Below are 14,339 nucleotides of genomic sequence, written 5' to 3'. Positions count from 1 at the left end.
TGTATAGAAAAATCATTTACTTTTTCATTGTAGTTTCCCAAATAATTTTAGGTAATTTTCAGAAGGGACTTTTAACTACTAGGTTGATTCTATCATATTAGTATTTGAATTTTTCCTCATTATTTAAAATCTAAGTATTTAAAAATACAGTATATTGTCACAACAAGTTATAGCATCTTTTTCCCACCGCAAAGGATTAACCCTCTTCTCTAGTAATTTCCCTTGTGCAAGAATGTAGAATATAGAATAAGTCTAACATGATCTAAAGAGGCAGGGTTACAGAAAACCTTTCTTCTCTGACCGTATTAAGCTCACATTTATCTTGAGTAACAATTGAGTAACATATGCTTATTTCTCTGTGACCTTCTTAATGTGCAAAAACCAAAACAGGAAATAGTATTAAAGAATTTCCAGGTAAAATTAAAAAACAAATCCAAAAGTTAAAGTGGAAAAAAGGTAAGGGAAAAACTTACATAATACATTTCTATTGCAATGCATCCTAGATTTTAACTGTAGATCTTAACATTGATTTATGAGGTTCTCAATGACTATTTAGTATAATTCTGAAATTTGTAAAGAACATCAGAGAAATAAGATTACAAATTTGTTGATGCATATGAATTACAATCAAAATTGTCTTGCACAAATAGGGAAATTTCAAATTAGTTTTCCACAAAATCATTCTGAAACATTTATACAAATCAGCTTATTTTAAATAAAAATGATTACAAACATTATGATAGCTTATGTACAAAATATGTATTTGTACACCTTATTTAACATTCTAAGGAAAAGTATCCTTGAAACTTTTTTTGCCATTATACAATATTATGACTATACTACACGAATACAGAAAGAATGTAAGAACTCTTCTGCTCCCTACATTATAAAATCACATTCAAGTGCTGTATACACTTTGCCTAGAAGGATTTAGGAATGTTACTTAATGACTTCTTAAGTCACTGGACTGATTTTAAAGTTGTTTCTTTTTTTTTTAAAGAGATTTAATCTAAAGATGGCTCATTTAGCAAACACCCCAATTAGCAAATGGACAAAAGATATGAACAGGCATTTCACTGAAAAGGATAAACAGATGGCAAAAAAGCACATGAATAGATGTTAAGCATCATTATTAATTAGGGAAATGCAAATTAAAACCACATTGAGAAAACTTCACACCTATCACTGTGGCGAAATAAAAAATTGTGACATCAAATGCTGGTGAGGATATGGAGAAACTGGATCTCTCATCCACTGCTGGTTGGAATGTAAAATGGTACTGCTACTCTCGAACAGTCTGAAAGTTTCTTGGAAAGATATGGCTCATTTAAACTCAAACCTTACATCATTTATATTCTAAATAGTATAGATATCTGTACAGATACAGCCACTTTATTTCAATAAACCAAATTTATAATAAAGGGGGGAAAGGCAGTAGAAATAGAATACAGAGAACTTCAGAAATAATCTGACTCTTCAGGTTCCTGTCTCTAACATTCCCACTCCCAAGATCATTCCTGCATTCCCCTAAGGGCAAAGGTCCCATGGGAATGTGGTGACAATATAGCCAGTAACTTAGAACTGATGCTGGTATCAAAATATTTATGGCTATGAGGCTCCAAAACTTAAAAACATGTGATTCTGGATCACCTATTTCACTTCTCTGGGGTTACTATTTTGACTGGTTTGAAACAGATGACCCAGTATTGGGTATGCAAGATGATTCTGGGACCAGGCAAGTCTAGAGTATGTTTTAATTCTAACTGAGAAACATGATCTAGATTTCCCAAAGAGATTCGGAGTCTTTGGGGGTAGCTCGGAGCCTTCTAGGCTATCTCTGGATGACTCTAGAATCACTTCAAGTCGAAGAACTCCAGGGTCCTCTTTTCAGAGAATTATAAAATTCTTGCCAAACTCTTGGATTAGATTACTTTTAATTAAAGCCTGGTCCCCGGTAGAAGTCCTCTGCAGAAGGGGCTGTTTCTGAAGTTACTTCCCTCTAATGCCAGAGGGTTTGGTATTCTTAAGATTCAATCGGTGAGCTGCATACAATCAAATACACAAAACCTGTGAATGAACAGGCTTTAACCATACCTTAGAAAGTTGATATAACTATGTGTATTTATAGATGTGTATCTCTACACAAATATATATGCAAATATATAAACATGAAGAATTTAAAAATAAACAGTATGAGGATTCTAGCTCTCCTAAGTTGACCCTTGAACAACATGGGGGTTAGGAATGCTGACCCCCTGTGCAGTCAATGTATAATTTTTGACTCCCCCCAAAACTTAACTAGCCTACTGTTGACCAAGAATCCTTACCGATAATATAAACAGTTGGTTAACACACAGTTTGTATCTTATATGTAGTATACACTGTATTCTTACAATAAAGTAAGCTAGAGAAAAGGAAATATTATTAAGAAAATAATAAGGAAAATACATTTACAGTATGGTACATATATTTATGGAGAAAATCTGCATATAAAGCGGACCTGCACAGTTCAAACCCATGTTGTTCACGGGTCAATGTTGTCCTTCTTAATCCAACAAAACATATTTTACGTGCAACAAATATAAGCTACTTCCTATCAACAAATGCATGTAAATCAAGGATAAAATATATGCGCAAAAAAAAGTTGCACTTATAAAGCAAAAATTCACCCAACCAATAGGAAGGCACAGAGTTAAGTTGTCGAAATAGACATGGTTTCTGCTTCTGGGAAGCTTCCAGTTTGATAGAAGTGTTGCAAGGAGGCAGATAAAAGAGTGATCATCTCTTTTGTTCAGAGATGAAAAGGAAGCAAAAAGGCAGATCACATCAAGATGTTTTACAGACTACATTAATCCTATACTGAAGTCATCAACCCACTCTTCAAAACCACAGAGGATGCATGCATGGGGATGAGGGTGAATGGGTAAAAACAGCAGAAGGCAATTACAGCATAAGATTTTTTTTTTTTTTGCCTTAATAACCAGTAAAGTAGAAACACTATTCAAGATACGACCACCTCTTTTTGCTAATAACCATTTCCTAAGATAAAATGAGGCAGAGAGAAAAGGAGTGTCACAGATACTACATCTGCAGAGTCTTCAATTTTCTTCTAATAGTATATTAGTGGTTCTCAATTGGGAGTGATATTGCCTCCTGAGGTCCATCTGGCAGTGTTTGGAGACGTTTTTGACCACCGCAACTAGGGGGATGCTACTGGTAGCTAGTGGGTACAGATCAGGGACACTGCTAAATATCCTATAATGCATAGTACAACATCCCAAAATAAAGAATTACTTGTCCCAAATGTCAATAATGTTGAGATTGAGAAGCCATATTATGGTCGGATGTAAAAAAATTAAAAATCAGTAAGTCTCAGTATGAAAGCAATTAGTACCACTTTAAGAAGGATTGTACAGAAACATTCTCTTCTGATAAGATAGCTACAGATCTCCTAAAAATACCTGATTGATCCATAATAGGAAAATAAAACATGCTGAGAAATCTTAGCACAATTTTTTTTTAACTGCAAATATTAGCATACAAATGAAAACAAACTTGGAAGATGGAAGGGATAATTATTTTGCTCAACTGATTTTGAATAGCAACTGTTTCTACAACTACAAAAGCAAATGTGGTCATGTTCCTGATTTAGGTCAAATCTGGCAAAAGATTTACTAAACTGTGTCACTAAAAAACAATGCGAGGTAGTAAAAATAAATTAACTCCTAGACAAACAGAAGGAAAAATTAGCCACTGATTTTTGAGATGCTCAATTCTGATGAGACATATTCTAAGTTACTCTCTCACATTATCTAAAAGGTATTTAACCTTTATTTTGTGGTTTTATGATGTAAAGAAGAATGTGAAAAAGAAATGAGCTAGCAGATTTTTAAGTATTAATAATATTACAATTCAGTATATCTTAATACAGAAAGACAATTCTTTCCTATGAAACCATACCCACTGACAAGCAGAATCTGTAAGAAATAGTAAAACAGCAGAGATGCTTGCATATGATCTGATTTTGGTTAAAAGGCCTATAAATGCTCACTAAGCTTTGTAAAAAGGACATAAAAAATGAAAAAGAATAAAAGAACACTATCTACATAATGGAATCTAACTTGTTACAGTGAACAAAACACCTCCACTTAACAAAAATATTTCCAAATCTTAGTTAATGGAGTTAATGATACCATTGGCTATAATGATTCCATCAAAAATGTTAATACTTTAAGAAGACATAGTTCACTGAAATAGAATTTGGTGAAATGCAATGTGGCCCCTAGATGTCTATCACATCTGTCACTGAAATAGATACATGTGACAGCAACCACAAAATTCCCTGCAACAGTCACTTTTTAAATTACATTAGTATTTAACAACTAGTTCTAGAACAGTAGGACTTCATGTGACAAAGCCTGACTAAGAGAGAAATAAATTCATTATTGCTACAAGTCTAAATGGAACCTAGCCCAAATAGAGAGAGGGCCAAACAGTATGAGAACAGGTTGGAAGGTAGTCTCCTTCCATAGGACAATTTTACACCAGGCCTAAAGCTACTCACAACTCTGATTCTTTTACATTTGTTTCTATCAAGAAAGTTTAATATTGTAGAACTGTCCCTGCTCCTTTCTGTGGAGCTCTGGCCCAGGTGGTTATAGGGCAATCATTAGCATGGATATACTCTGATTACCTCTGTCCGCTACCCACTGAAGCTATCTGAGAGAGATGAGCAGATTGGACAAAAATAAGATATCTGGACAAGTTAAATACCGCAGTGAAGGCAATTCTTATGTCACCAATGAATTAGGGCACTTTCTTCAAATTAAGCACTGTCAATTAGGCACTTAATAAAAGCAAAAGACATTTATGCAAGCATCTCAACAACAAAGATAAAGAACAGGAAAAGAAAAGCAAGATTTATATTCACTAGCTGGATTTTGAAAAACAAAAACAAAAACGGGATGTTATACTTTAGGCAGAAGTTTTTGAAAGAAATGCTGTTTGAGAAAGAAAATATCTTCTTGTTCCTGATGAATCAAGACCTTTTTTAGTTTCATTAACTAAAGTTATTTTTCCAATACATACAGAATGTTCAGATTTTGGTTAAACAAGTAAAAATTAAGGCAGTGTCTTTAAGCCCAATAAAGGAAAGAACTGACTAACAAGTAAGCCTATCTGTGGGGCATATTGAGCTCATATTTGGATACAGTACTGAACAATTATGGTTTTAAATATAAAATATTAATGTTTCAAAATTTCGGCATTTCCTCATTCTTTCTTTCTAGCTGTGTGAACTTCATATAGCCCATTTAATTTTAAAGAATTAAAGGAACACTTGTCACTTAGTTTTGGAACAAAACATGAACGGTGCTTGACCCAGAACTAGTAACTCAGATAGCAAATGTGTGTCTAGATCACTGACCCCGTATAAAAAGGAGAAGGACCCATAGCTGTAAAAATATGGCTGGAAATGGCTAATGTCCTTTGGAATTTACTATAAAACAGAAGATACAAAGTTTTGAGGTACTGTTGCCTTACAATTTACCAAGGTTTATATTAAAAAATGAGGGATTTTTTGTTTTGTTTTCAAAAAAGCACTGGTTTTTTTTTCTCTCAGGTTGCAAAGCTCATCTTAAATCTTCTCAGTCATCGTCGTATTGGTTATTATCCCTGAGCTGTGTCTCATCTGCATGTCACATCAACCAACCATTCCACTTAGTGCTGCAGCTTGTTATACCAATTCATGGAGCGTTTCACTGCTTTGACCCAGTTTTCCATACTCATTTCATATTCTTGCCATTTCTTCTGTGGCTTGAAAACCACTTCACTTTGCCTCAGTTTCTTTAGTTCCTCCTTGTCAGTCCAAAACCCTATAGGGAGAAAAAAATTACTCTCAAATTTTAAGGCAAATAAGGAGCCCATAAAGTTTATCCACAAACCTATGTGAACTGGTACACAGATAAACAACTATTGTTTATTTTTTTAACAACTATTGTTTTAAAACACAATCCAAAATATTTTGCTGCTTTTGAATGTTGTTAGATTGACTATCCCTAGGAATAAATACACCAGGATTTCACAATCTTTTGTTTCTAACTATCAGCTTTATTTCTGTGTGGCATGTTGCCAAAGCATGTCTAGAGCAACCTGACCCTGTCATCATTTACTTTCATAACTTGCTAGAAGGAAAAAAACAAAAAACAAAAAAAAACCCTGAAAACAAACAAACAAAAACAAAAAACCCTCCACAAAAACCAAGTAAGAAAGAGTATACTTTCTTTTTACATAATTAAAAAACTAAAGATAGGGGCGCCTGGGTGGCGCAGTCGGTTAAGCGTCCGACTTCAGCCAGGTCACGATCTCGCGGTCCGTGAGTTTGAGCCCCGTGTCAGGCTCTGGGCTGATGGCTCGGAGCCTGGAGCCTGTTTCCGATTCTGTGTCTCCCTCTCTCTCTGCCCCTCCCCCGTTCATGCTCTGTCTCTCTCTGTCCCAAAAAACAAACAAACAAACAAACAAACAAACTAAAGATAAATTAAGATTTTTGTCATATATCCTGAGGTATGAGGCAACTCCCTGGGATACTCGTAAATCCAAAGTTGGGATTGAATATAATAAGTAGTGTCTTTTTCAAACTACTGTATTTCATCATGATAATATTGCTTTGGCATATATTGTTCTTCACAAAGAGGATCGTGTGATTTATAATAAAAAGCAGCAAGAAAACACATTTATAACTATGACCATAGTTACGATTGAGGTGTCTTGTTAATTAGGTATATCTTACCTACTTTGAAGTACTAACATAGTTGACAAATCTTCATGAAATACATTGTCTGTTACCAATAAAGCCGACACAAAATTCTTTGCTCTAAAATTTTGTCAGGTCACATTCTTTCTAATTTACAAAGTCAGCATTTTAGACTTACCTATACTTAGAGATATTAACTAATTTATATAAGTTATTAAAAGACTCAAGAATGGTTTTTATTAGTATAGTACAGTTAGATAAGTCTAGTCAGGAAATTAATAAGCATGTTCTTAAAATCCTTATTTCCAGAATTATTTACTAAGGACATACATATTTTTTGAAGTAATTTTTTAAAATATGTATCAAATAGACTCAGTTTCTAGGTGAACTTCGACTATACAGAAGATGTGCATAGCCTTCAAGTCTCAGATTTCTGAAAGAGAAGCAGTCCAACCAGAAATCTCCACTTCTCTGACACAGTAAAACTGCTCTCTGTAGTCAGTGAAGTCACTGTGAACTGGAAAGGTTTGAAATTCAATATAGACAAAAGTGAAACAGATAAAGCTCAAGCCACTATATTATGTTTAAGACAAATTTGTATGTGTTTGTTAAAGTATATTTAAAATGTTCAAGAGAATCTGACATATTTAGTCTTACAACATGAAAAGGTACAGAAGAATGTGATTTACCTTATAAATAATATTAGAATATTTATGAGCATTTGATTTACTGTAAATATAAGCTTAATTTCTTCATTTTGCAAAAGCTGTTTAAGTTCTTGAGAAGACGTTTTTAGTTACACTTGTAAGTTTGCTCAGTTAGGCATATGCAGTTATTAACAAGAAAATCAACTGTATTAAATTTATATTAGTTGAAATATACAAAGGAATTTAATAAATTTTTAAATGGGAATGATTATTTAAGAGAAAGTTATTTTCTTCAATTTAAATTTACCACACATTAATCAATGAACAAATGAAAGTGACTGGTGTAATTTTATTCAAAATTAACAGATTTTTAGTAGAATAAGGTTTAAGTTGAACTTACAAGATTTCATGCTTTGGGGATTTATAACCTTAACATGCTAAATATTAGCCTAAAATTTTTAACTGTAAGATATCCTGTTTTGTATGAACACTCTTCCCTTCCACAGAGGAACACATTAAATATTCCCAGTGCCCTAAGGCAGCAATGTTGCTTCCTAGGGAGCCCTCTAATTGAAGTCCATTCTTCACCCCTCCCAACTAATCCTCTCACTAATTGCCAAAGTGATCTGTTCAAATACAGATCTGTCCATGTCCCTCCCCTGCTCAAAATTCTTCAGTGGCTCTCCAGTGCCTTCATGATAAAGTTCAAACTCTTCCTTATGAGGAGTCCACCCCAACTGGACCTCTCTTCCTCTCCAGCCTTCCATCTTGCTGTTCCTCTAATAGCACTTACCGTAAAGGGCTGGGATATTGGCACAAGGTGCTTTCTTTATTAGACCACTTAGCTCTTATGGCTCCTCACCTCCTCACCTGGCTGTCTGCTAATTCCTTCAAAACTGAGCCTCCTTGGAGAGCCTATACAACTTGCTTAATGCCACGGCTGTTCGCCAGGTTTAACACACAAGTATAATAATTTGTTGACTTGTCTGACTGTACCTAGAGACTCCCATAGCGGGGACTACGTTTTTAAACCTCTTTATTCCCAGCGGTGACTGTCATGCAGCAGGTACTCAACCAATTTTCAATAAAGGAAAGAATGGACTGGTTCCTAATGCCAAAGAAAAGCCTATCTACTCAGAAAGTCTACCCAGAGACCTTCCCTTTGCAGAAGACAGAGCGGCTGAGAATTAATTTTCCCTGCCTCATAATTCTGAGTGAAGAAGTGAAATGAGGATGGAAGAAGTACAACCAGACCATCCACAGAGGAGGTCATATTTTGTGAGTAATGTGTATCTGTGTATGGAGCTTACTGGACACCAAGGTTTTCCAGACCCTCTCTATAATTCTGTCATTTGGGAAGAGAAATGCTATTGGCAAGAAACAGCCTGCAAGACAGCTCTCGCTTTTATAAAATCCACACATACCAACAGCAAGGCCAGCTAGAGAAGCTGCACCAAGGCACGACATGTCTGTGTTGACAGATCTCTCTATTTTCTCATTAATCAGGTCTGAAGTCATCTGCATGACAAAATCATTCTTACAAACTCCTCCATCTGCCCTGTGGGGAGCAAGATATTTGAGATAAATTATTCCAACAAATGCATAAAAACATTATTCACCCTTTTTAAAAGGGCCACATATAATTTTTTAGATCCTTGATATTTTTTTAAGCTCAACTTTTTAATTCCAAAATTATATCACTTGGCACTGACCTGAGGATAAATAAAGGGGCTTGCTAGGTAATCTTCAAACATTCTTCCTTATTCCTAACATCAATTTTCTCACCTGTCCTGTTCGTCCTGGGACTAGTTTAAAATAGGCCAAGTAAATTAAGCCAACATAAAAATTCATTTGGACATCCCAGCAAAGAAAATTTGATGTTTCCATGCCAAAAAGATGGCTACACACCCGAAAAAGAGATTTTAAAGATGCTTATGATAGGGGTGGCTAGCTGGCTCAGTTGGTGAAGCTTGCAACTCCTGATCTTGGGGTTTTGAGTTCAAGCCCCACATTAGGTGTAGAGATTACTTAAAAATAAAATCTTAAAAAAAAAATAAAAACAGATCTTTATAATATACATGTGGGTGTTAAGATCATCTTAATTTCTATATTGTGCTATATTCTCTATAAATCCAAAATTAGCTTCCCTTTGCTCTCCAAATTCCTATGACCAAGAATTTTGTTGCAAAGAAGGTAGGCATATGTATATTTTTAATCCTGAATAGTCATAATGATGAAAGTACTAATAGCAGTTACCACTCACTTTGATTTCTAATTAAATCTATTGGAAACAAAGTTTACGTACCGGACTTTTGTCACAGGGATATTGATCTCTTTCTGCATCAACTCATATAACTGTTTGTTTCTAGTCAAAAAATCAAGATAACTGTTTAGAAGAAATTCATATCATGATAATTCCCTATTCTTTTCAAATTGAGAAAAAACTGGTTTTATATATATGATATTTATAAAATATGCAAAAGAAAACAAATATATTATGTTAACTGAAGTTGATATTAGATGGGGCCTTGGGCTTTTCACCTTGATAAAAGGGACCATATTTTTCATTTAGAATTAAATTTAATCTATTATCATTCCTACAATAAAAATTTAAAGCAACCATTCATTTAATAGAAAGCTATAAAGATGACATACCATGCATAATACCTAATAGAATTCATCAAATAAGAAATTATCATTTTGTAATCAGAAATTTTTATTTTAAATGTTCCAAGTGTTCCATATTCATGACAGCCACATTCTTAATTTTAATAAACTACAAATGTGCCATAATGAAAAGATCACAGGGAAATATACAAAAAAATAATTTTGGTGATTTAATCTTTGAGCATTATATTTAGAATTCTCCTTTATGAATAAGTATACAAAAACCTTTGAAAGTCCAAACTTTAAATCTTTTATACATAAGAAATTAGATACAGTTGACCCTTGGATAACGTGGGGATTAGGGGTGCCAATTCACCACAAAATCAAAAATCTGTGTGTAAGTTTTGACTCCCCCCCCAAACTTAACTACTAATAGCCTACTACTGGTGGGAAGCCTTACTGATAAGTCAGTTAACACAGAGTTTGTATGTTATATGTATTGCATACTGTCTTCTTACAATAAAGAAAGCTAGAGAAATGAAAATGTTATTACTAAAATCATAAAGGAAGTACATTTACAGTACCATATTGTATTTTTTGAAAAAAATTCACATATAAGTAGACCGCACAGTTCAAACCCATGTTGTTCAAGGGTCAACTGTATTTTTAAAAATCATTCTATTTTCAGATATCAGATCTAAGTGGTATTGATACTATTAAATATTAAAAAAAAAAGATGTTAAGGAAATTAGCAATAATTATGTTATAAACAGTATGAATTTAAAGGTATAAATGCTCATTCAAAATTAAGAAATTTCAGGGGCGCCTGGGTGGCTCAGTCAGTTGAGCGTCTGACTTTAGCTCAGGTCATGATCTCACGGGTTCGTGAGTTCAAGCCCCACATCCGGCTCTCTGCTGTCAGCACAGAGCCAGCTTCAGATCTTCTGTCCCCCTCTCTCTCTGCCCCTTCCCCGCTTGCACTCTCTCTCAATAAATAAATAAAAACATTTTAAAAATTAAGAAATTTCATAATCCAGTTTAGGAGAAATTAATAAAAGCAAATGGCAATACTGTATGGGGAGAGATTAGTTTAAGGCCGGTTTTGGTACCTGAAAGCTATTGATTCCAATATTGCTCGTACAAGATGGTATTTACTGGTGGAAGGCTTCAAACCCATAAAAGAGGCACATGCATAGGGGTCATCTAATGGAGCCTAAAGAAGAGATAGTAACAATTTTTATTATTGTTCTAAATTAAATCTATGGAATTAAAGACATACGCAATAAAAACATACCCATGTTAGAAAAAAACAATGCTTATTTAGAGTTAAGAAGTCTTAAAATAAATGACAGTCCCTAAACATGTTAACTATTAGGATAAATCTCTAATAGGACTTAAACAAGGTTGATTTATAGATATTGGACTTAGCTATACCTTCTGTTGGAGCTCATACAAAGATAAGGGACTAAAGCAGAGTAACAACTTATTAAATATCTAGCGTTACAAGAGGAAATGAAAAGCAATCCTAGTATTTCTCCTTTCCTCCACGTGTGAAGTTTTTACACTGAAATTGTTTTTGTAAAGTAGCTTTTTGAGGGTATAAGTTAATCTTAGTAAAAAACCATAATGCAGAATGTATGTTTTTCAGTGTCATAACTTACACCTAATATTTTGTCAGACATTCAAACTAAACTCTTCTATTTCTTAGCTTAATAGTCATATTGCCTAATATGAGAAATGACCCAGCCTAACATCTGTCTTTAAAAGAGCCAAAGTCTTGTAGCATCCGGGTGGCTCAGTCAGTTAAGCGTCCGACTTCGGCTCAGGTCATGATCTCATGGTTCATGGGTTCGAGGCCTACACTGGGCTCTGGGCTGACGGGGCAGAGCCTGCTTCAGATCCTCTGTCTACTTGTCTCTCTGTCTCTCCCCAAATTGTGCTCTTTCTCTCTCAAAAAATAAATAAATATTAAAAAAAATAAAAGAGCCGAAGTCCTGAGGTGGAATTATGTATCTATCAGATGAATTTTGTATTCATTGCATCCCCAGAAATCCAAGACAATTCTAGAACACAAAGATGAAGAACAAAGACCCTTGCCAGAGCTTATGGTCTCACTAGGAAAGATACAGAAGAACAGTTCCAACATCTGATAACAGGTCATGACAGAGGGACATTCTAGTGCTGTCAGAAAATGATGGTCCCCAGGAAAAGCACCTTCTACCTTCAGGGCCTTGAAATATCATCTCATTACCTGGAAAACTTTTTACTACCCCTTCTCCTAGTTAATCCTTCTCCTCTTCCAAAGCTTGGCTCAGATTCCTCTGGGAAAACATCGATCCCAGAGACAAGGCCAAGCCACCATCATTGCTTTTATGGAGACTGATGAACTTTGCTTCATATCATGTATATATAACCACATACGTTTGTGTGGATGTTTGTTGAAACTCTATCTTCCCCGTGGAAACTCATTTAATGTACTTCCTATGTGTCTCCAGGTCCTTGCAATGCATCTGGCCCCCGCAGGGAATCAACACACATTTGTTCAGTCAATGAACAAACAATACTTTTCCTCATTATTTAACTGAAGAAATTCCATATTACATCTTATCTGTACTGTAGCTATGATTTTCCTCCTATTGTGATTTTATCCTGATAATTTTTCAAATTTATTAACATGTTTTGGTGATCCACTCAGTAAAAGCTTACTTATACAGTAACACTGGTCTATATCAGGTGGTAGAATACTGTATTAGTGCCTAGTAGTGTGCTATGGTTTTTTTTTTCTGCATAAGAATTACTCCTTCTAATTAATACACCACATAAAATCCTGGTATGACCAGCCCGAAATGACTTTTGTAAAAACAGCTATGGACATAATTTATAATTAGTAGTAGGTCAATTTGAGGGGGTAATAAAGTCCATAGACACATAAACATTTCTTATAGGTTATAATGTCCCTGCATTAGTTAGTCCAAGTGAATCTGTCTTTGGGATGATATGGTAGGAAAAACACTGGGAAGTCCTTTAGGTCTGGTCACATCTCAACAGGGCAGACAGCCTCCAGCCACACCTTCAATCCATCACTGTCAATCCCTTGAGTAAGCCTCCCAGACCATCAATCAACTAGGAACAGGGAGATTCTGTAAAGTTTTGCTTGGAGCCCTGAGCTAACCTTGCAGACCCCTGCCCAAGGCATAGACTACCAGCCTCGGCAGGCCCTTGTCACCATGGGTATCTTAGCCTAAACTGCTGGGTACTTGTAAGATGGTTAATGTCAACATGCCTCTTGCCTGTTGTCAACCTTGAACCTAAAGGCATCTACTGTGTCTTCCCGTTCTCATATTTTATGTTATACCATGAACCAGTACAACAGAAGAGTTAAGAACTTGGACTCTGGAGTCAGAACAGCTGGGCCCCAAAACCAGCTCTGTTGCTCACTAGCTGTGTGAGACTAGGCAAGTGACTTAACAGCTCTAAATCTTACTTTCCTCATCTTCAGAACGGGATGATAAGAGTATCTTCTGCCTTGCTGAGTTACTGAGGATTAAATGAGACAATGCATGCCATTTAGAACTGTGCCTGACACATATTTCACTACAAATTTTATATTACTATTCTTGCTTACCAAACCCCTTCCCACTACTGACTTTCTTCATATCCCCTTTCTGTGCCTTCTGAATTCTCCCTTCTATTGTAAATTAATTCTCCCAAACCATAACCAATTCTGAGAAGTTCTTTCTACTGATTTTGTGGTTGCTGTAACAAACCTGCCTCTTTGCTGGGCAAATTGCTTCAGTTGTAGCTATCCAGAGGACTGCCAAGCTTCCATACCACAGGGACCAGAAGAACACTGTACTTGTACTTTTTTTTTTTTTAATTTTTTGTTTAATGTTTATATTTATTTTTGAAGGAGAGAGAGACAGCATGAGCGGGAGAGGAGCAGAGAGAGAGGGAGACATAGAATTTGAAGCAGGCTCCAGGCTCTAAGCTGTCAGCACAGAGCCCAATGCGGGGCTCGAACTCACGAACTGTGAGCTCTAAAACTAAAGGCAGTTCTAATATTCTAAAATTAAAGGCAGTATCACAGATACTTGACCCTTCCTTTCCATTCCCCAATCCCTCGTTTTCTTTAGTTGTTGACATAGGCAGTTTATCAGCGATCTCCCTCCTATTTTCCAAACAGCTTAGAATCAACACACTATTGTCTGAATTAACTTTCGGTTTCTACTTAAGAGTTTCGTGTTACATTAGGAAATACTTGAGTTTGTAGTCCTCCTCCACCCTTCTCAAACCCACCAGATTGCCAGGTTGCAATCATGGCAGGGAAGGGACAT

At 35.4% G+C, this 14,339-nt stretch overlaps 1 protein-coding gene across 5 annotated transcripts in view; it reads right to left on the bottom strand.

Moving 5' to 3' along the window:
- GK5 (glycerol kinase 5) overlaps window positions 1-14,339 on the bottom strand; it is an 80,048-nt gene continuing 65,709 nt past the window's right edge. For all 5 annotated transcript variants that reach the window (XM_019438470.2, XM_019438468.2, XM_019438460.2 and 2 more), the window contains 4 exons: window positions 11,115-11,218; window positions 9,704-9,763; window positions 8,823-8,956; window positions 1-5,873 (listed from right to left, as the gene is read on the bottom strand). In XM_019438470.2, coding sequence (XP_019294015.1) covers window positions 5,719-5,873; window positions 8,823-8,956; window positions 9,704-9,763; window positions 11,115-11,218 — 453 coding nt within the window. In that variant the 3' untranslated portion in view covers window positions 1-5,718. The remainder of the gene's footprint in view (window positions 5,874-8,822; window positions 8,957-9,703; window positions 9,764-11,114; window positions 11,219-14,339) is intronic.

This window comes from Panthera pardus, unplaced genomic scaffold, assembly GCF_024362965.1.
Source record: "Panthera pardus isolate Hobbes unplaced genomic scaffold, ASM2436296v1 HiC_scaffold_16, whole genome shotgun sequence".
Taxonomy (NCBI): Eukaryota; Metazoa; Chordata; class Mammalia; order Carnivora; family Felidae; genus Panthera; species Panthera pardus.
This window is presented reverse-complemented; position numbering and strand designations above follow the sequence as displayed.